We start from the raw sequence: 24,384 nt of genomic DNA on the forward strand, positions 1-24,384 counted from the left end.
ACCTTCCTGAAATGCTGGGAAATATCCCCTGTTAAAGCCAGTCGTCAACCTTCTACAAAAATTAAATAGGTTTAACGTATTTGATTAGAACCTTCCTGGTTTACCAAGAAAGGTCCAGAAGCATAACCGCGACCATGGCCAAAGCTGCGCGAATAATTGCAAGCAAGAACCAACCGTATTTCTTACCTGCAATTCCTGCCTCGCAAGGCTGCAACTATCCAGTGACTTATTTGCTCCCATTGAGAGTTCAGTCAATCTGGACGGACCGTGATGAAATTGAAGCCGATACACCTTATAAACATGCTCAGTCATTCTTTAAACTGGTAGCAAAAAATATCTTTCACACCAGTGAAATGTCTGCATTCGTGCATCTTTTAGCAATTCGGGAAACTTTTTTGCGAATATACTTGATTTTGCGGGGAAATAGGTGAAAACCTCTGAAATCCCGAAACGTTCCACGGAGATATCCAGTAACGTTTCGGAATTTGTGTACAGTGCATTCCTTTGCTTCTCACTATCATTTGTAGACCAGTTGGGAAGGAAAATGGAAGACGACTAAACTTTGAAAAACAACTTTTTTCACCTCTCATCTTCACGCAATCATGATGCCTACATTACTGCTTGGAAACAAGCGGATCTCTCAGAATCTCTTCCATATGTTACCTAGTATTTACTCCAGCGGTTTAGTTTCATTTCAATTACCACATATTTCCTTTAATTCAACTGACCCCTACTCTACTTAAAATTTTATTTTACTCAAGTTTGAACATCGCATCTGGTAGGTGACTCATTGTCCATATATTAAGAAAGCCGATTTCAAATTTTTTTCCCTGGATTCTCACTAGCAGAGCAGCGAATGTGTTCTAAATTTATGCCCGGATGTTGACCTCTAGGTTTTTGCTGGGGCATTTGGGTCTCAAATATACGAGATACGCATATATAGTATAAAAACAAATATAAATTAATAGCTTTAATCCCCATTTTTTGCGAGTACAATCTTGATCTTTACTCTTGGTTACAGCTTTAATTGAATTGGTAGCATTCTTCAATAAGATTTGGAAAGGACTGCTCCACGTTGGAATAAAATGTATTGTTACTAATTTTAAAGACCATGTCTATGTCTACGTAAAAACACATCGAATAAGTCAAATAACTCCCAGCAAACTATAATAATTGTCACTAGATTTTCTTGTTACATAAAGGCAGACAAAATAATGTTCTTCCGTGATGACTGCTTCCCTACACGCAAGCAATTGTCTAGAAAATTATTATCTACTATCTCTGAACGTGTTCTCTTATATTTGGATAGTACCTCTAAGAATAATAGGAATATTTGATATGCAGAAAATTTAATTATATTTTTTTCCTTTCAATTAAGATAGATCTGATTCTTTTCAAAATTGAATTATGTTCTTTCGACCGTTTGGACTTCAAGTTTTGATTTTAAAATGTATAACGTTCGTGACTAACTGAAATAAAGCGTTTTCCATCAGAGACGGATAATCTTTAAAACAGAAAAAAAAAGCCTTTCGTTCAGAGAGCTAACCCCCTGAATCTGCAATTTCTAGCTTACGTGGTGAAGAGCACCGGTGGTTTTTTGAAACACAAAACGCACATGCTGATGCTGCTATGGGGTAAAGTTCAAATCTGGTCTGCTAATTAAAAACAGGAAAAACATGAATACAAAAATAAAGATCGTCGGCAATAAGATAAATTGTACGATAGCCATGCACAAAACAACACTAATCTTCTTAATACAAAACTAGTTACATTCAAAGCATTTGAAACTTTTATCGTACTTAAAAGAAAAAATAATACATTTAGCTAATTTATTCTACTTGTTTTATCGAAATTGCATTTGTTTTTTATTTTAGAAATCAAAACTTGCTATTTGTTATTTAACTTAAAAAGTCTTTAGCTTCAAATTTTTTAAATGACTTACATTTGATTCCTAATTTACTTTCGTGATCAATCCTTTTTAACGCGAATTTTTATTTATTATTTTTTTTTGAGCAATCACGATTGCTTATTGTTCTCATTTGACTGTTTTGAATTCCTATCATTTTATTTTCCCACCAGTACCCTCTGCCAGCACCACCGTCGCGTCGCCCGCCCTCACGATGCTGCTCCTCTTGCGGAAACAGTCTCCAGGTTGCGTCCATATCCTACACACACACACACACACACACATACACACACTCATAACTGCAAACAGACACAAACACACACTCCTACACACACACATACACATACACACACTCATGCCTGCACACAGACACAAACACATATGCCTACATACACACACACACACACAAACGCCTACACACACACACATGCACCCACACACATGCGCCTACACAAACACTCACGCGCATACATACACACATACTCTCGTGATTGCGAAAAACATAATTTGAATTCAAGATGTCAAAAATTCAAATTAATATATTTTTTTTCTTTTTTTGTTAATTTCATTTATTATTCCAGTTTAAAGATACACATTGTAAACACGCGATAGATCTGTTGAACATTCGCACACCTAGTATACCACAACTCAAACAGTTTAAATTCCAAAACATTAGGGATGTTCACGAACTCGTGATTTACAAACCAATAAGAAACGTTTGTTTCAGGAACATTATGAATGCAAGCGAACCTAAATGATAGTAACCAACATATTATTGACTGCATCATATCTAAATATTTTAATAAAATTAATTCATTTTTTCCGTCATAACATTTTCTATTTTTGGGCAGTTTATTTTACATGTGCGATATGTTAGTGTTTTGTAAACAACCTTGCTTATCTTTAAGTGTTAAAATCGGTTATCTTTAAAACTAGTTCTTCAACAAGCATCAGTAACCATGAAAAAACTTCCATGAAACACTTGTTTCTTATTTCTAGGTTCAACTTAATCTCAAAAATTACCCCGGATGTCTGACTACTCTTAAAATCCTGTTGGGAATTTCACAATGAAACAAAGCAATATATCAAACGTAATTATGTTTGCGAGAAATACTCCCCTATTTCTCATTTGCATTTTCTAATCCTAGATAATATTAATGATTGCGTAATATTACACGATCGCCTTAAGGTCGTTTCGCAACACTGATATGAATCATGGCTGATTTAGATCTGAAATATTCGACAATTCGTCATTTTCTGTAACAGTGGACAAATGACAAAGTAGTTCGTTGCTGTTTTCGACCATATACACTGTTTTATGCGCACGTTTTTGTTACAGTTAATGCATTGGAATGTTCTGCAAAAAAAAAAAAAAAAAAAAAAAAACCTCAGAACAATTTGTTAAAGCGGTAAACTGCAGAATTTGCAGTTTAGACTGAAAACTTTAGTAATACATTATTTCTAAGACACATATTAATTTATAATCATATTTGAAGAAGTTAGTTGAATCATGGCACGAAAGACCCGAAAATGTTGGGAATTCACCATTGACTGTAACACTGTACAAACTAAGAGGTAGTTGGTTACATCTTTTGATTGTGTACTCTTGGTTGGTGTGCACGTTTCTGTTACAGTTAGCTGGAACAAAGTTTCTGACAAAGGTACTGTTTAAATTGTTTCTCAAAACTATATATTTTGCTTTTCAGAGCAAAGATTAATCTCATATGTTTTCTGAGACACATTATGCTTTGCCACAATTTTTGCACTGCTTAGAATACCAGTAAATGTCGACAATTTATAATTAAATGCACTTGTTAAAAAATTATAAAGGCAGTTAGTTGGTTATAGCATTTTAGTTACATACGATTGGTTGTAGTGTATGTTTTTTGTTAGTTAGCGAGAACGGCATTTTTTGAAAATAAACAGTTAAACAGGATTCTTCAAAGAAGTAAACTGCAGATCCTTGGTTTTAGATTGAACACATCGGTAACATATGGTTTCAAATACCTAATATTTTAATGTACTTAATGAGAAGGACATGTTGATTATTCTTGTGACTTTTTGAGACTTTTAAATGGTTTTAATTTTATGTCAATCTGTTCTAAATTCCTCTTTTACATTTTGACGAAACTCAAGGGAAAAACTAGTTATGTTGCTAGAGGAAATGAAAGCAAAATATAGTACGCAATAGTGATTGCAGTACCGGTATACCGAATACCGGTGTTTGGAGCTATTTTTCAATTTCGTAATACCAGTATTTGATGTGGTAGCTAAAAATAATAAATACTTTTTAGTTAAAGAGTTTTCAATTTAGCTAATTAGATATATACTGTTTAGCTTCAAAAGTATGAATTTATAGAATACCAATGAAGCGAAGTTACGAAGAAAAGTAGCGGAAAACTGCATAATGATATTTTTCATCACCGGATAGTGTATGTGAGTTACGCTTTTATTTTCTCCTTTTTCTTGACTTGCCCTGTAGTGAAAACTAATTTTAAGTGTAATTACGAATGTGTTTGTGCCAGGAACAATTTTATTCCAACCATTAATTACAGCAATTCTTTATAATATTACTTTTTAAATATTTGTCTCAACTGTATTGAATTTTGAACAACTTTTTCCTGTTAGTATAACAAGCAGTAATTTGTTGTCACCGGTATTAGCGTACTGTTCCATCTCGCAATTCAGCTTTATACCAAGCGAGATAATATTTCTAATGCCTTGAACATTTGCAAAGAGGTAAGGCATAATCTGTTGGAACATATTTTCGAAAATTTATGTAATTGTAAGGAATTTTGAAAAGAAAACGGAAAAAAAAAGAATATAACAAAATCAAATTCAGCGTAAATTTCAAACCTAAGGGTTAGTAAAAAGCAGACACAAACCTATTCTGACGAAGAGGAAATCGTTGAAGATGATGTTAATACTGGAAAAGAATTGTTGCTCGAAGAACAGTTACTATATGTATAATAATAAATGTTCAACAAAAATAATAAGGATAAAAAAAAAAAACTACCCACAGTACAGAAGAAACTCCCACACTCACAAAAAAATATTTTTTCAAAAACAACAAGTTAAAGACCGAATTATTTGAAGATGAAGGACTTCCAGGCAACTACAAAAGCGAGGGGCATCGCGCATTATTAACAGTACCGTCGGCTCTAAGTGAATTCAAAAAGAATATTCTCAATTGCAGGAAATTTTTTGACTAAAATGAGTTCAGGCTTAGTGACACTTAAATAGATGCAATACGTTTCTTGCAATTATTTATTTTTTATAATGATATTTGTTCTTTCGTTTTATATTTGTTCACAATAAGTAAATAAGGCACTTTATGCACAAAATAATAAAATATGGCAAAGAAACATTACGTTTTTGAATATTTTTTGGGAAATTTCTAATACCGGTATTAATACCGGTATTACGTTTAAAAAATACCAAATACCGGTATTGCAGTTTTGGTCCGGTATTGCAATTCCAAGTACGCAACATACGCTGAAAGATAATTTCTAGGAGACTATTTCAGTCTTCTAAAAGACAAGGGGTGATATATAACAAATGAAACAGCTACTACACTGCGTTAGAAGAAAATGAGTGCGGCAATATCTTAAAATGCGGTGATTTAGCATGTTTAGGTATTTTAAACATACACTATTGCGTATTATTAGCCAAGTAAGAAAGTTATAAGACAAATGCAAAAATATACGTTTTCAGAGCTTAGAAAATTTTAAATGGTTGCAAAATTTCTCCTCTATTTTGGAGGATATTTAGCGGAAAACTAATTACTATGCTAGATAAAATGAAAATAAAATAAAATGAACCATTTTCGCTGAAAGACTACTTATAGATTTTACTTTTAGCTCGCTAAACGACAAGGCCTAATAATAATATAATCCAAACAAAAGCGTTAGAAGAAAACTAGTATTTTACAATACAGCATTTGATCATATTTCGGTATTAGTTTTGTGCCTTCTTACACAAATACAGTAGCTTCATATAAAAAGAAGCAATGTATCAAAACCATACGTATTAAAATCTCGAGACTCTTGAAGGGTTGCAATTTTACGCCAAGCTGCTACGAATGACTCACCAATATTTTGAAGAAGCTGGAGCGGAAAACTAATTATTATGCCGCGAGATAAAATGAAAGCAGAATAAAGTACACAATATGCGCTGAAAGACCATTCCTAGAAGACGCTTTTGGTCCTCCAAACGACAAGAGCTGATCGATGACATAAATGTAACAAGTGCCTTAGAAGGAAATGAGTGCAAAAGTCTATGTTTGTTTCAACTGAGTTCGATAGCAAAGGAGAAAACGCCAGAACCCAAAGTTGGCGACATAAATCTTTCATGGAATGAAATGTTGTGCACGTGCAAGTCGTTAGTCACTAGTGATGGCGCCAAGAGGCTCCATGTCTTTGAGGAAGACTGCAGAAAAGGGAGATATCTATCGTATCTGATGAAGGAGCGGAGGCTGCTTTCATGAATGGCTTCGATCCAGCTTACAAGCTATGAAGAAAGATTACGTGGTGAAGGAAATTCGCATCAAATTTTTATATGTGGTAATAAAAATGGTTTGACACCGTATACCATCAAGAAATGTTTTGAATTTACATTATATGTTGAATGTTGTATTTTCCAAAGAAATTCTATTAAAGGATTAGTTGTTTAAAATATGTGATGCGGTCATTTATTTCTAAAAAGATTTATGTATATCACACTACAAAAGGCTTTTATAAATTGCGTAAATTATAATGTACTGAATTGTTGAAACTTTTTATAGATGGCAGCAACTATGTAATACTTAAATTTTGAGAAAATACAAAAAAAAAACTCTCTCAGGCCAGTTTCTCTCTCTCTCTCACTCTCTCTCTTTTGAGATAGTCGAGTTTTTGCAGAATGAAGTATTTTAATCTTACCATAAACGATGAATATTATTTTTTCTTATCGACACATCTTAAAACGATCACGTGGTGAGTCATCAAATGTTTACCAGATGCAATAAAACTGGTTTGTCAACATATTCCATTATTTTCCTTTTTAACAATACATGTGGAATCTCGGAAACTCTATTAACTGATTAGTTGTTCAAAATATACGTGCAGCCATTTATTTTTAAAAGTAGCCATGCGAAATATTATACTACAAACCCACACTACAAAAGGACATTAGTAAACTATATACGCTTAAGAAAAACTTAATATTCAAGATCTTAAATGATGGCAGACTCTTAATAACATCCTTTTCTTTTTTTTGCACATACTGTGCAAAAAAAGTCACACTTTGAGAGTTATTTATTTATTTATTTTTTTATTTTTGGAAGACTCTAGATGTTAGATTTCTCTCAACTGACTTATTTTTGCATATCTTGCGACTACAGGAGAACGTTATTTCCTTGAAAGGCTTCGGTCCATCTTAAAAGCCTTAAAGAAAGATTCTGTGGAGATGTTAAAACAATAATGCATAAACTAGTGAAGATATCAACTCAGATAGCTGTTTTTAGGATACATTTTGTGCCAATCGACTCGGAAATGGGCGAGTGGTCTCTAATTGAGGTATCTACCATATCTCATGATAGGCTGAAAATGTGCCTTTCGTTAAAAGCTTCAATCTACCTTCAAACGTGTGAAAAAAGATCACTGGTGAAGGAAATGTGTATATTCTGCCGTGCTAAGTTGCCATCCTAAACATGTGAAAAATTATTATAAAAAAAAGAAAAATTATGACAGATATATTATGTCTATAATTATATTATAGACATAATGATATATATAACATAATGATATACTAATAATGATATATATAACATTATGTCTATACAATATTATAGACATAAATATCAATTTTTTAGTTATTTTTCTCATGTTTCGGATGGCAATGCACAACTTTTTTTAGCTATTAGAAGTTGCTTTTCAAAAATATCCTTTTTTCGGCCCACCCTAACGTATAATGTTTAAAACAGTTTATAAAACAGCATTAGAATAATCGGTATTATGCTATTAACTTAATTAAACATCAAGAATTTTAAAGAATATTTCAACGAAATACCTTCACAAGTTCATGAATTTTTCAAGAAAGTGTAAAAAATTAAATAAATTAATAAATAATTAAATAAATAAAAAAATAAAAAGTGCACTTATAAGGCGTTGTTTTCTGTTATATAAAACGATTAAACATCTCATTTGAAGTTTATTTTTCTTACTGTGAAGTACAGCCATCGAAGTAAATTATGTATAAGAACACTTTTTGTTTTTCACAAAAAAATTCTTGAAACTATGAAGTATTATGGAACAAACCCCATATTCATACGAAAATTTACTGTTGTTTTTTAGTGTTTCTAAAATGTGTCAAAGACTTTTCGCACACCCTGTATTATCTCTGTGATCATGGTTTTGCATAAAAAACTTTGTAATTATTTATTTTATTGTCGTTCCATTAAGTTTCCTATTAACTTCATATGAGATGAACATCTGAATATATTTTTGGAACGCCAAAAAACAGATACATTTTTATAAGAATCTCAAAAAGTTCCATGGCACAAAGAAAAGAGTATTCAGTCGTGGAGACATTTTTCTCCAAGAAATTAGAAATATTTTTGAAAAATAAAGATATGAAGGATTTTTTTTTTAATTTATCCCTCTTTCCCCTACATGAATAAGCATGTACATGTTAAATAAAAGGATTTAAAAAGTTAAGGGTGGTTTTTCATGTTCGTAGGGACGGGTTTTTACGTTCAATACGGGTTTTTATGTTCTAAAAATAGAAGTGTAATGTTTCTTAACCAAGTTGAAGTTCAAATGTACAACAGACTTTTGATGAATTTTTTCCATTGCTGTGGATGGGAATTTAGATCTCCCGACACATTCTTACTTAGATAAGGGGATACGTTAAAAACATTGTTAAAAAGTTTCATGTGAAATTGATGAACTAAATGCCAAGTTATGGCAACCCTTCAGAGCTTTGATCTTGAAATTCTTGGGGCAAACGTAGCTAGATATTTTGTATGTGCTTGACACGGCTAATGGAATTTAATGAAACTGAGCAATAAAACATTACAAAAAAAAGAAGAACCAGGCTGAAGTACGAATAAGAATTGGAATTAGATGAAAAAGAATTAGATGAAAACATCCTAATGCACTGATAGCTAGATAAGTTAAAATACTGTGGATACCTACATCTCCAGACATAACACCTTCAGACTTTGATATTTTGGCTGTGAAACATAAAAAACTGTGCATCAAATATTTTCTTTGCTCATCAAATGTGACGGTAAAGATAAACTTTTCGGACAACCCGTAATACGGAATCAAGTAAAATCATTTATTTCGATTGAGACAAACATCCTCAAAATGATCTCTAAAAAATATGGCTTTAATGTGTCTCAAAGAAACTAATAAGCAGTTTTTCTCTTTTAGCGTAATAAACTTTTTTTTTTAATTTTCATTTTTTTCTGCTTTAGCCAGACGAAAGAACAAGAAAAAAAAAAAAGCTTTTAAAACAACTAAAAATGACTGAAACAAAACTCTCGAGCTCTTCGAGTTCTGGATTTAAAATAATCTTATGTGTAACATTTATTAGTATGTGGTCTGGTAAATTGTCTCCAAAAACCAATGAAGATTGCATCTCCAAACCATGTAAAAAAGTTTTCCCTTATTAGAACTATTTTTCTACTGTATTTTTTAATCCTTTATCAATTCAAATTAGAGATATTCCAGATCTTTCAAGCAGAAAAAGTAAAAGATCATTAAACAAAAATCATAGGAGAGCGAAAGCAGTGTTAAGTTTAAAGGCGCATTAAAATGCTATACGCCATCCACGGAAGATGTTTTGAGGCGATCTTAAAATAATGTAAATTAATATCTTTCTTCTTCTACTCATTTGTAATTAATTTTACCAATGTAGATAAACGTTTTGGACAATCCGTTATACTGAATCATGTCAAACCATTTAGTTTGTTTGAGATAAACTCCTCATCATCTTTTAGATATCATCAACATGATTTCTATTAAAAAAAACATCTCTCTAACATGCCCCAAGGAAACTAATAAGTAGTTTTTCTCTTTTAGAGTAATGTTTTTTATTTTTTTTATTTTACTGTTTTAGCCTAATAAAACAAAACTAAACAAAACAAAAAAACTTAAAACTCAAAACGACTGCAACAAAACTACTCTTAGGTTTCTGGATTGAAAAAAATCATATGTGTAACTTTTATTGATATGTGGTGTGTTAAATTGGCTCCAAAAAACCCATAAAAAAAGGAAATTGCATCCCCAACTCATGAAAAAAGCTGCTCCCTCATCGGCACTTTTTTTTTTACTGTTTCAGTATTTTTAAAGCCTTTATCAATTCGAATTAGAGATATTCCAGATCTTCCAAGCAGAAAAAGTAAAAGATCATGAAACAAAAATCATAGAAGAGCGAACGCAGTTTTAAGTTTAAAGGCGCATAAAAATGCTGTACGCCATCCACGGAAGATGTTTTGAGGTGATCTTATGCAAACGAAAATATTTTCGTCTTATCTTACCAAACAAAGGTATTCAAGCCTGAAGAAAAGTATTCAATTTTGTTGTTTTTTTTAATCAAATAACTTCAGCTGGCATGAAACAAAAGTTTTACGGATAAGCTCTGTTTATTCAATTACTTTCGGCTAGACGAGTGTTAATTAAATGAGATAACGCTTTAAAAAGTTCTTTTTTCTTTTAATTAACCAATAAACACGACCATGCGAAATTTAAATAAAATAAAGTTGGGCTGGGAAAGAAAAATCAATTACTGTAAATTCAAAATAGTTTTCCCAGAAACTCGCTGCTTATTACTAAATATTGAAATTCAGTGAAAAAAAAACCTTCTCTTTCATTTTCCTTTTAAAGTATTTTAAGAAGTTTATTGGAAACTGTCCTCCTCTTTTCAATATTTATGCAACTAAAACGAGGAAGTTTTAAAAAATTTGAATTTCAAAATTTTTTTGCTGAATATTGAATGTATGACAACACAGTGTCATATATATATATTTTCATTTTGAAGCCACTTCAGAATATTTCTAAATGCATATTGGTCTGCGTCTATTTATTTTCCGAATAAAAGATTTTCCCTTTTCCGATTTAAAAAAAAAACCTAAAGGACCTTCTATGGTATTTCATCTGAAAAAAAACCACGATATGCATCGAAGAATATTTTGTAGGAAACGTTTCCGGACTAAAAAGTTTATTCTTTCCAAGACAAAAGAAATAAATATTTCTTTCAAGTTTTCCTTTGAAATTCGATTTGATTTCCATTCATGACCAAATCAGCATTTTAGAGTTTCTTGCTGTATTGGGAACAAAACTGAATATCAAATTATTGTACAATGCTTCACATAATACAATTGGACGATATTTGTAGTTTTATAAATGAAATATTTTGGGATTTTTCTCTTGATCATGATATTTTAAGTTATCTTAGATTGTAAGGTCGAACCTGCTACGACAATATGTTGTTGCTTTTGTCTTATTCAGTAAAAACAATTGATTTTCATTCGTGATCAAAACAATTTCAACTTTTCTAGCAGTACTAGCAAAACTGAATACAATATTACTTTACAATATTGTGATTCAATGCACAATACTTGAATGCATTTCAAGTAGTGCAGTACATTTCAAAATACTTGCGGTTTTTAAACAAAATATTTTTAAATTTATCCGCTTCAAAAGAAAGGAAATCATCGCGCCTGATTGAAAAATACGCACTTGACACGACGACAAATTATGCCTTATTGCTGATTTCTAATTAGGTAGAGTTTTATTTTCATTCATGACCAAATCAGTCATGAACAAACTTTCAGACTCTGTAAAAATATCCAGGACAAAAGTGACTATCAAGTGACTTCATTTGTAAAATATTTTGAGATTTTGCTTCATTAAAAATTGGAAAAACATCGTGCTTGATTGGTAAATGCGCACTAACAACGATGACATTGTTGTTCTTGCCTAAAAAAGCAACAACACTGTAACTGTTCTGACATTCACATATTCAGTGACAATTTTAATGTTATATTCTACGTCAATAGCGCAGTCAACAACTTTCAAATCAGAATGATCCAGTCAGATGCACTAGCTATAAGAATATTCAGTAAGTTACAGCCCTATAGCCAGGGCTAAGGCAGAAATACATGAAGTTCATTTTTTGGTGGCTTGAATCTTCATTTTAATCTCTGTAGGGATGCATTTGTCATATTTTGTGTTATTTATTGTAAATAATGGCAGTAAAAGACAGAAGAAAGCTTGGGGGTCGCCCTATCACCCGTAATCAGTGGAGTTTCTGCAGAAGGTGTTGACTGAAATCCGGACCAAATATAAACTGAGATCATTTTTAAATATTATTCATTTTCATGAGATTCGGAATGTAGAATGTGATTTCACATTTCAGTTTTCAAAAAAAATTTTTTTGATCTCATTTAAAACTTGTCTGACCTACGTATTTTCTGAGACCTAAGTATAGGTACCTAGAGTCCCTATATGAGAGATTCTATAGGTACCTAGCCTTTAGTTGGTGAGATTTTTCTAGTTTTCAAATGTTTCTATGTCGAAACCTAGGCAGACAATAAAGAACGTTATCTACATTTACCATGTCTAACTTTTTTAATCACTCGAGGCGACAAGTGATGATTAAGCCTTAAAAAATTGAAAAAAAAAAGGTAAACGATGGACTAAAAAAAATCTTTATGCAGTTTCAAGCAGAGAGCAACATGTAGCATCAGACAACAAATAGCCAGATCAAGTTTTCAATGAGTTTTATAGGTTAAAATGAGGTGGCCTAATTGTTCCCGTAGGGGTACAACTATGGGCCACGGGGAAAACATTCCCCTTCCTCTTCTTTCCAACTTAGACTTTTTTTTTTAACATTTGATTTGAAAAACGAGATGTATAGCTACCATTGCTATAGTCCTCAAATTTCTAAATCAATGATATACATGGAATTTTTATTGAAAACATCGAAAAGTGGCCCATAATTGGACACTTTTACGGTATAGAACTCATTTATAAAATGAAGAAAAGACTTCAGAAACATTGATTTACAAAATAAGTCTTTGTCTCTAATTCAAAAAGTCAGCATTTCTATTTTTTTAATCGTTTTGTTTGGTTCTTAAAACGTAATGTTCCACAATTTAACATTGTAAAATTTAAAAAATTGAATTGTGTGATAAGTGTTTCACACATTTCTAGTTAATATATTCCTAATTAAAATTAGTCTTCACATTGAGTGCTTTCACCTTTGTTTGATGTATTTAGAAATCGCAATCATATTCAGTCATATTCCGTAAACTATTGCCACACAGCATTCTGCCGTGTGCAGGTAAACGGCAGCATCTGCAGAAATGAGTTTTCGAGATATTTGAAGAGATGTGTTTCGGATTCAATACTAACAATAGAGAAAAGCTGGAATTAGACGTTTTTTTCAGCGGAAACCAAATAAGCAAGCTTGTACAATAAAGCTAACGTACAATAGAGCACAAAAATGAAAAAAAAAAATGAAAATTTTGCAGTTACTGCCCTTTACCTGCACACGGCAGCATTGTGCTTCAAAGTTCAAACCATCCAATCACAACGCCGGTCCAAAAGCTTTCATTTCGAACCAGAAATTATTCTGGCTTACACTCAGATTTACAGTCATCTATAAATATCTTCAGTTTTACTCGTCCATTCATGCGAAAACAACCCGGTAAAACTACAGATAAAAAAGTAAATCAGTAGCAACGATTGGCAGCCATTTTAGAACGTTTATTTGGGCGTCAGATTCGCAAACGCTCCACCATATATTAGCTTCACGTAGCAGCAAAAATCGGGGAAATCAATCGTGCTTATATTTGACAAGTTATAGGAAGTTTTGTTGAACTATTTATTTCTTTCAAGTTTCAGTTATTAGAAATTGCTTCTGGAATTTCTAATGAATAAATAATATTGAGAAAAAATAAGCGATTTCAATCATTTTTTAGTTTTATTCTTGTGTTTTGCAAATTGGATGACTGACTATTTTATGGAATACTGACCATTGTTTTTTAAGCTCTTTCTATCATACGGATTTATCGATGCATGATTGAATATTGGGAGTCTTGCAGTGACCTTGGATTTTAGATGGATTAAAAAACTCTTTTGTAATTCTTAATGAAAAAAGTATGACTGAAGAAAAAAAAAACCTTCAAGGTTATTTTTCTTTGTGTGTGTGTTATGTAAATTGGAAGACTGACTATTGCATTTTAAGGATCCCTTTTTTATTGTTTGACTGTTGTGTGACTAAATATCGACATCCTTGCAACAACCTTTGATGCATTTTGCATGATTATTTTTTAATTTTCTTAAAAACCACTAATAGATTTAATTAACTCTTGCGCTTACATTATAACTTACAGAGTAGGCATTTTGGTTTGAAATTTGACTGGCATTGATTACAGATATATTGCGATGAATTTCATTTTACTGAAGTCAAATATTTGCAGAAATTCAGAGTTATTTAAAAGATATCCAGCATAAAGTATTCCTTCTACGGCATGGATAATTCTATATGTTCATAATTTATGACATGGAATAACTACTAAGCGAATTTTATAGTTTTATTTTCTGTTATGTATCAAGTCGTATGCTTTTTCAAATTATTTCCCAAAAACAAAAAAAATGGATCGGGTTTAAAAGTTTGTTTTGTATGCACATTGACAACAATAGAGATCCCTTAATCAATAGAGATCTAGCCAACAATAGATATCTCTTAAGCAATAGAGATCTTTTTCACGAAAGAAGGGATACGATTTTTATATTATCACACTTTAGGCTATTGAAAAAAAAAATAATTTAAGAAAGACTTGAAAAGTTTTAGATCCAGTTATTGGATTTAAATTTTATTTACACCTCTATTTCTTCGCATTTCTATTATCATGGCCAACAAAATTTGTGTACACATCTCAAACTGTCCGTTATTTAAAAAACACATTTAATGAAAGACGAATAAACTCTTTTCGACCGAAAAAAAGCCTCCATTAAAATCAGTTTTAAACGCCAATGATGGCCTCGGAGTAGAGAGAGAAGCTACAAATGTTCAAAACTTTCAGGAATCGAAAAAAGAAAAACAATTTCTTAATTCATGGTTTTTTAAAATTTAATATTATTTTAGACGTTTCTTCTTTTAAACCAATTTTAACGGCATTAAAACTAAAGATTATGTTTCCTATGTGTAACTAATTGTAATGCATTGGAGCTGTACTATTCTTGCTCCAAACACAGATAATATCAAGTGTAATTAACAACTATGTTTCAAAATTTGTTAACATATCCAAAGATAAATATACTTATAACTTGATAAAATACTGACAAGTTTCCTCGCGTGTGTGGTAGTAAGAAAGAAACACGCAATTTTTGTTCAGATATCTTTCATATTTGGTTGTTGAAGTTAGACTTTTTGATTCTTCAGTGAAAATGGTATAGTTTAATTACACTAGTAGTAATTCTATACAACAAATTTTTCACCTGTTTCAGTCAATGTTCAATTTCTGAAAATTGTATGTTTACTGAAACACATTTGTAGCTTCATTAAATGTAAGAAATAATAATGTAAGATAATGGAAATCATTGACATTAGTAGAAAACAAATACCTTTGATAAAGAACTAGGGTAACGAACGGTACCATTAACAGACTAGGGTTCAGTAACAGACAGTCGTAAGTTAGAATGATAAGAATGATAAGAATCATAAGAATTTTAGGCGGATAAAACTGATGTTGCTGCGACCTATGAATACGGTGCAACCAATCTAGTGATATCAAAGTGAATGTTATGAGTCAGTTAGTATTTACAAGGCACTGATGGAAGGTTATGAAAAGTCACCGCGAGGTCTGCCCAGCGTTTCATGTTAATATCAATTTAATAAGGTTTTAGATCTAAAGATAAGAATTTTTGCTCATTTTGAAGAGAAAAGGGGGGGTTATGTCAGATAGTCACCCTTTACTTATCCTAACTAATACTGGGTATCATCAGAATTGTCAATGTCTGTTGCTGGGGAGTCGGACCTTTTTTTCGAAATTGAGCAAATAAAAATAAAATTAACTAATTTAGAGGATCCAGAAGCAGCCAGACGTTAAATGAGATGTAGTATCATGAAAGAAAATTAGTTTAAAACTCTAAAATACATTAAAAGGCTCAGAAAATTGAGTTAACCTGAGAGCGATATCTTAAGCATGTCTGTAACTGTTGCCGTTACCCTATTACGAAACATATTTAAATACAATTTTGACATTATTGTTTTTTTTTATCATTATTGTGCTTATTTTACTCGAAGCGCATTGGTGGTTTCTAGTTTTAGGTGACCTTGATTTTGTGTATGATCTTAATAATCCTTTCTGTGAAACATTCAATATCGTTTCGTTACTTCCCTGTTTTTGTGTAGTTTAAAACTGAACGGTAGCTCTACACGTCAGCGTGTACTCAAACGATAATGCTGTTAGTTCTGATCTGTGTTTTCAACTGTCATTGTAGATAATTAAATTTAAAACTCAAGTCTTAATTAGAAGGAAAATATGTTACACAGAGAACATGACGTTTCTCCTTGATTACAGCAGATAAATATAGTGTTAATTTCACTTTTTAGGGTTTTTAATCTTATTGTTTTACACCAAAAATGAGCTCTCCTGGCTTATTTATAACGTTAGACTGATAAAAGGACGAGGTTTTTTACTTATAAAAGCCTCCAAAAAAATTCTTCTTTTGTGATGTATTTAAAAAGATAAAATAAAGCATGATTAGTTTACATTTGCAGTCCCCCCGGAGATCTTTCGACGTTAGGTTAAATTTAAATTAAGCAATATTTTTTATTACATTTACAAGTAAAGGGTAATCCCATGATGAAAAACTCCGTTAAACACTTTTTTTGAATGTTTTACACCCATGTGTGTAATTTATTTTCATGAAATTATATGGTATAAATACCTCTTTCTTAATTTAAAAAAAAATGTATTATTCAAAAATTTCTTCATACAATTGTTGATTGGAATATTCGAAATATCATGAGAAATTCTGTGAAGTACTTCTGGCTTGTAGAGCATTTTTAGATAATATATAGATCATTGTTAGATCATTGATTATATCCGGAAAAAACTACAAATCTGCTGATTGATGGCATTATTAAGAACTACATGGATGAAAACATGCGAATGAGAAGGTAAATAAGAACTTGCTTTTTAAAAAGATAATTTGTACTTGTTTGCGTATATCTACTGAAGTAACAAGTACTAACGTCATCTATCGTAGTTTTTTTTTTTTTTTTTTGGTTCTTCGGTTAGTTTTTCATTTCGGTTATTTTTCCAGTTTATTTACGTTTTTAATCTTTCAGCGGGAGCAATTGTGAAAGGTTGTGCGTATTTTTTTCTCCTTACATTTACAATATTGGCATGTCTCGCAGCTAAACCTTGTAAGTCTAGTGTGCTTGTCATTTTGCATTATGATTGAAATTTATTTTTATGCTTAGTTGAGTTAAGTGTTTATACGAGCAGTGTATCCTAGAGATACGGAGACTGTTAACGTAAGTTCTTGTAACGGTTTTCTATGTTTTTGTACGAAGTTTTTATTACAGTGGAGCTCCGTTTAAACATATTTCTTTTGAAGTTTCTAAAACACGTATAATATTAAAGCAATAAATAAAAATAACAAGCAAATAATCGAATGCAACACAAAGTTACTTCAACATTCGTGTGTATCTCTCAAATACTGACAAGAGGTTTGCAGACTGCAACGGACGAGACGCTTGAAAATTGACTAAAATTAGGTTTAGGGGAGGGATAATTATAGCGCTGTCTGTCAAAAAGCTAGAAAACGAAATTATCTCTTAGTGTATCTGATAGATACACGCGCCCACTAGAAAGTTAACGTTTATGCATATTTTTTGTCATTCTATATTAGTTTAAATTAAAATCATGGCAAAGAGAAGTGTTTCGTGCTGCTTTACACTGATATTTCTTGCTGATTGGTATTTTTTGATTACAGGATTTTACTCTTGATTTCTACTTTCGTCAAGCTTGGACCGATGACCGGCTTTCGTTTACCCCGAGGACGGGATTCGAGAGCTTGACGGTAGGCGCCGAGGTCGCTGATCGAATTTGGGTCCCGGACACCTTTTTTGTAAACGAGAAGAGCGCCTATTTCCACAAAGCTACTACACAAAATACATTCCTCCGTATCTCCGCAGGTGGCGAAGTCTTTAGAAGTATCAGGTCAGTGATTGACTTTCTACTGTAGATTAGTAATTGTAAAATATGTTATTACACGCTGCGCAGGCTAAAAGATAATTCATGAAAAAGTGTGTGAATTAAAGAACAGTTTAAAACATCATGGTTAGTTATAATTTATGCATGCGGCATTCACTTTTGCGGTTGAAAACATGCTCATGGGTTGTCAATTATTCCATCATTATTAATCACGATCATATAACTGGAAGAATGTGATTTGTGTAATGTTATAAGATTCGATGGAGTGAAAACATTGCCACATTTGGTAAGCAAACTGTCGACAATAAATACTGACAGATTTTTTCCCCATTCTAGCCGGTGTGCAATCAGCAAAATTTTCTTGTTATCAAAACTAACTGATCAAATATTTTTTCTACCCTAATTATTTTCCATCATCTAATAATAGTCTTTACTATATGTGTACCAGTCTTTTTATTAATTTATAAAAAGTATTGCTAAAAAAAGAAAGGTATTTTTAAAGATATAACATCAAATCATGTAAATTCTTCAAAACACAATAGTTGAGCGTCGACACACTTCCGCCAGGTACTTTTTTACGCTTCGAAGATCCCTCGGTAGTCGTATTCGGTAAAGTTCTAAAAACCAAGCGCGCATGCCACTATGAAAACAGCAAGTATCCCACTCCACTCTTCCGTCTCATGAAGGCGATGCTTAGTCTGGGGGAACAGTAAAATATTTGCTGGGTATAAGTCTTCACCATAAGGAGGTTAGGAAATTTTTTAATACCCCGATTGTAGTTAAATAATCAATCACCAGGAAGAATTGTTTTGGTACTCAATCATAATGCAGTGCCCTTCTACAGCAAAGTTTACATTTTTTATTTCAGAGGTTCAAAATGCATACCCAAAACTGCACATCATTAATATTTTATTCCAAAAATCAAAATCCAATCCTACTAACGTAAGTAAAATTCAGAGCTAGGGTAAATGACTAGTAATAGGCATCGTTGAGATTTTTTTTCTCTTTGGTTTGGGTTTTGTTGAACTTTGATGTTGTTGTTCTAGTTCATCAAAAAACTAATTATCATGGTGTTAGATGTTAGAAATTGTACTTTTATAGCTGTGAAACTTTAGTAATTTTCAACTATAATATTTGTGTATTTGACACAAACTGGAATACACTGGTTTGACTAGTTATGGTCACATTCGCTTAATTGTGCTCATACTAAAAACTTAAAATGGTTATCCTCGCTGAATTCAATTATTTTCAGAAAATACACAAAAAAAAAAAAAAAAAAATTCAACCATATTATTATTATTTTTATTTATTTATTTTTTTTTTATTTATTTCTTTTTTTTTGTTCACAATATAATTAACTTAACACTTTAAACAAACTGACAAACCGCTTTTGAAAGGTTCTTCTGAACAACAAATAAAAAAAAATAAAATAGAACTGCCCATGCATTTTTTACTTATCGCCTTCCAAATTTAGCATATGTTTTATCATCAACTCTATATAATAACTTTGAGCAAGAATGGCCAAAAAAAAAAAAAAAAAATCAGTTATAGTCACATGTGTCCATAAGAGAAATACTTAATTTTATTTGACTAGTTACGGATTTATTAATGAAAAATATTATTTTGTATTCCAGTAGACTTGTCTAACTGCAAATTAACGCAATTACGTTACAAAAGCAAAGTAGAAAATGGCTTCTCGAGAACCAACTGCCCATCTGTATTATGTGTTTCCGTAAATGTTACCGATCTATATACAGACAAGTTATCTAAATGTGCGTAAAACTCTTTACATGCTACAAGTTATAAAAAATAAAAACAATAGACGCATAAAAAGGATATATTCCCATTTACACACATACATAACATAGAATAAAGTACGTTTCATTAAGTATGCCTGCATAGATGTTGAATAATTCAATTAAAAAACCAACTGATGCAAATCTTTCCCTAAAAAATGGTCTTCTTGAATTACTTGGAAGTAGAAAAAGTGAGATTTCTTTTCAAACAATTTTAACAATTGAGAAATCTATCGTAAAACATTTTTTGCTTCAGAAAGAAGAATAGAGACAAAGATAAATGAATTCTCCCTTCAAAGATTTCGAACTATTTCCGCTACGTTTGCGAAACAGGAAAAAATTTACTTTGGTTAGCTTTAATGTAAAATTTATCGCAGAAATACATCTACTGTTCTTTTTTTTTTTTTTAAATCTTAAAAGTTGATGAAAACTAATGAAGAAAATAGTAGGTGTAACTTATATCTAGATATTACGCTTGGTGAATTGATTTTTTATTTATTTGTAAGAATCATATGTATAGTAAAGACTTTCAATGCGCTTTTTTTTCCTTTTTTACGTGTTTGATTATTATTCAGTAAAAAAGGCGTTTAAGTTTACAACTATGATGACTTAGACTTAAATGCATTAAATATGCATTATTTGATACGGATTGGGTTTTGCCAACATAGTTCCTCAAAAGGTACAAATATAAATACTATTACTCTGATTCTTTGGTGAACACTTGGTTTGGTTTACAAGCTAGTATTATATTTTTGCACATGCCATTTTTAAAATGGTGAAGGGTGGGAAAAGTTTTTTTTTTCTCGAAGAGTTTCATGTGTAATTTTTCAACTTGCCTTTGGATGTGCTTTTTTTCCTTTATTTTAAAAATATATACTTATTTTTAGTAAAAACTGTTTTTTGGGAACGCTACCCGAATATGGAAAACAATTGCCAAGTTGTAGTTAAATTGTAAAGACAATTAGATGACACTCACCTGCACTTCAGACGTCTGCTGTCATAACTATCAAACACTAATTTATTCATCCACTTGAAACATTTTATTTACCTTAAAATACGTATAATTAACGTATAAAACCGTATAATTACATATAATTAGCTGAAAAAGGGCTTATACATAGTTTTTGTTGCGTAGGCAGATAAAAGCATAGCCAAGTTGAAAAATATTTTAAAAGTGATCCTGAACAATGTTTTCATTGTTAGTTACGAGAGTTGAAATCCCAAGTCAGAGTTTTCTTAAACAAAAAATATTAAGTAGTGGGAGGATAGATATACTTTTCATTGACGTGACGGAGAGGCCACAGAGGCAAAACACCTTTAAGTGAAAAAAAAAAAAAAAAACTTTTAGGGAACTAAATATATCCTTAAATTAAACGTTTAAATTTTAAAAAAGAAGCAAAAACGCTAAAAAGAGCATGAATCTGCGAAATGAAACACTTCGGACACTTGTTTTGTAGTTACAATTAACCGATATTTTATTGTATAACATATGATCTTATGGGTGCAAAGACAATCGACGAAAAAAAAAATGGACAAGCAATTTTTTATTCTACTTTCTTGAAAATAAATGAATTAACTTAACACAACCGATAGTAATATGAGCAGACCTTAAGTAATCAATAAATTTAATTGTTTTCAAACTGGCCGCCGTTTGCAGTAATACAGAAGCGCAACCGCTTATTGAAATTTTCAGCCATTGGCAGCAGTTTTTTTTACCTTTAATCTATCCCATTTCCACCAAAGAAATTGATTTAGAGAGTCCAAACTTTTTTGTGATTTAAGGCAGGCCCTAGACTTTAAAATATGCCACAGGGGAAGCTGCTGTACCCACGGACAAAATTTACTTTTCAATTTTTGCTGGTCTATGGGAATGGATTACTCGATCGGAAAACGTTTCTGCCTGAATCTACAACTTATCATCTAATTTGGCAACTTTTGTTAGGTGAAAATCTCAAAGCTTTCAACCTCAAAAAAAAATGTCTTAAAAACCATATTTTTTGTCCGTGGGTATAACAACCCGTTCACACTGCCGACAGGTGCCTTTGTACCCATGGACATATAAAACAATAATATATAAATAGGTCTGAGGAACTCAATTACATTCAATGCATTTTCATAAGCCATTTTATATTGAAATACTTCAAATATCCATTGAAAATAACATTAAATAACATATCCAACAGAAATTAAACTTTCGAAATTAATCGAAGGTTTTTTTTATTTTTTTTTAATTTTCTTTAATTTTTTAACGTCAGTGAACTCTTTAAAAAAGTTATAAGTCTTAAGAGAGTTAATGATGTTATGAATAATTAATATGTTTCTAAACAAAAAAAAATTACTACATTCATGATAGCATGACTCTCTATGTACTTACACAATAACTTCAATTTATATGCAAATTGAAACCTTTAACCAAAATTAACCCATTACAAATAAAACTCAGTTTAGATTAAACCAACAAAAATCTAGAAAAGTCGATTTCAAATGAAAACTGGTGGGATTGACGGTCTGCAGATCCTACAACAGTTGGGGATTACTTCAACACTATATTTTCAAGTCGTACTTCAAATTCATCATCATTGTTAAAAGTAAATTTTGGGCGTTGATAACAAGGCACCATTTTGAAGTACTTCACATTGTAAGAAGACTCAGGTGTGACCCAAGGAGACTAAAAAGGGTACAAAGGTATGCCATTTTGGTTTTTCAAGGCAGTCACATCGACAGGATCAGCTTTACAACATTAAAAATCAGAAACAAAACCTTTAAAATATAGGGAATCGTGATACTTACAACAAAAATGAATAATACAGTCCACGACGGAGTAAAAGAAAAGAAATTGTTCATTTCTTATTTGAGCAATCACGATTGCTTATTGTTCTCACTTGACTGTTTTTTGATATCCTTTGATTTTATTTTCTCACCGCCACCCTCTGCACCATCACCGTCGACCGGCTACTCACGATGCTGCTCCTACAGCGAAAGCCGTCTCCGGGTTGCATCCATGTCCTACACACACGCGCATACATACACAACTACACACACACACGCACACACACACACACAAACACATACACAAACACATACACACACAAATACATACAGACACATACACACACAAATACATACAGACACATACACATGCACACACACATACACACACTCATACAAACAACAACCCACACATTCATGCCTGCACACAGACACAAACACATATTCCTACACACACATACACATACCCCCCCCACATACACACACATTCATACACACAACTACTCACACACTTATCCCTGCACACAAACACAAAAACACATGCCTACACACACATACACATACCCCTACACACGCATACACATACCCCTACACACAACACACATACCCCTACACACAATACACATACATCCCCCACACAAACACACACGCCTAGATACACACACTCGTGATTGCGAAAAACATAATTTGAATTCAAGATGTCAAAATTCAAATTATTATTTTTTCTTTACTTAGATCCTACTAAAACCGAAAAAATGTGATAGAATCTTAAATATCTGTTTAATGGCGTTGAAACTTTCTGGGTTATTGGAGAGGGTAGTAACACACACGTTGAACCCCAATTAGGAACCCTCTCGACGATACCTGGATTTTCCCGACCAATGTCCGTAGGTACAACCGTCCGTGGGTATAGCAGCTTCCCCTACACTGTAATCTATAGTTTGAGGTCTAGCGAGTAGAGTGCTCACCCTACAGACATCATATCAGGAAAATTAATCTTGCGCTTTTTGGCTTGCACTCTTGTCTTTGTGGAAAAGTAAGCTTTTGCAGTTTCTAAAAGGAATGTTCAGTCCGCTCTGCCAAAGTGTTTATTGGCGCACAGAAGTACAATAGTTTCTAAAATGTTCCGTTGGTACACTTTTTGATTTATTTTAACGCCCTCATCCATAAAACCAGAGATTTTTTTACCGCTTGTGTAAATTCCGCCACACACCAATAGGTCTAGTCTCTGCCCATACGTAAATAGCATACGTTAATTATCGTTCGGACGCATCGTAACGAACTCTAGCAATGTACGCTATTACCGTACGTACGGTAACGGCCTAAGTTCTGCCCAAAAATTCCGGAAGGCTGTTAATACTCACTGGGATAACGAACGTACGAAAAGCATTTGTGTGCTTCAAAATATGAATTTTTAAAGTTGTATTGAGGTAACGATTTTTTTTTTTTTTTTTTAATATTTAAGTTTTAGACGAAAAATAAAAATTCTGACATCTTCAGTATCATAGGAGCTGCAAAAATTGTTTTCAAGACTTTCTAAAGTCTCAAGAGGAGAAAAGAAAAGGGTGGGAGAGTTCCCTGAACCCCTTTTGAAACGTGATGTACCTGTATTTCTTCCAAGTCTAAAGATGGCTGCTTTGCACATTTTTGGCTTGTGGTTTATGGTATTCTAATTTTTTCCTCTTTAATAC

The 24,384-nt window shown here is 32.1% G+C and overlaps 1 protein-coding gene across 1 annotated transcript in view; it reads left to right on the forward strand.

Annotated features, from left to right (window-relative positions):
- The window catches only part of LOC129218033 (gamma-aminobutyric acid receptor subunit beta-like), a 539,475-nt gene that overhangs the window by 218,208 nt on the left and 296,883 nt on the right, over positions 1–24,384 (forward strand). Inside the window, exon 4 of the mRNA XM_054852214.1 lies at positions 17,908–18,134. Coding sequence (XP_054708189.1) covers positions 17,908–18,134 — 227 coding nt within the window. The remainder of the gene's footprint in view (positions 1–17,907; positions 18,135–24,384) is intronic.

Source organism: Uloborus diversus, chromosome 3, assembly GCF_026930045.1.
Source record: "Uloborus diversus isolate 005 chromosome 3, Udiv.v.3.1, whole genome shotgun sequence".
NCBI lineage: Eukaryota > Metazoa > Arthropoda > Arachnida > Araneae > Uloboridae > Uloborus > Uloborus diversus.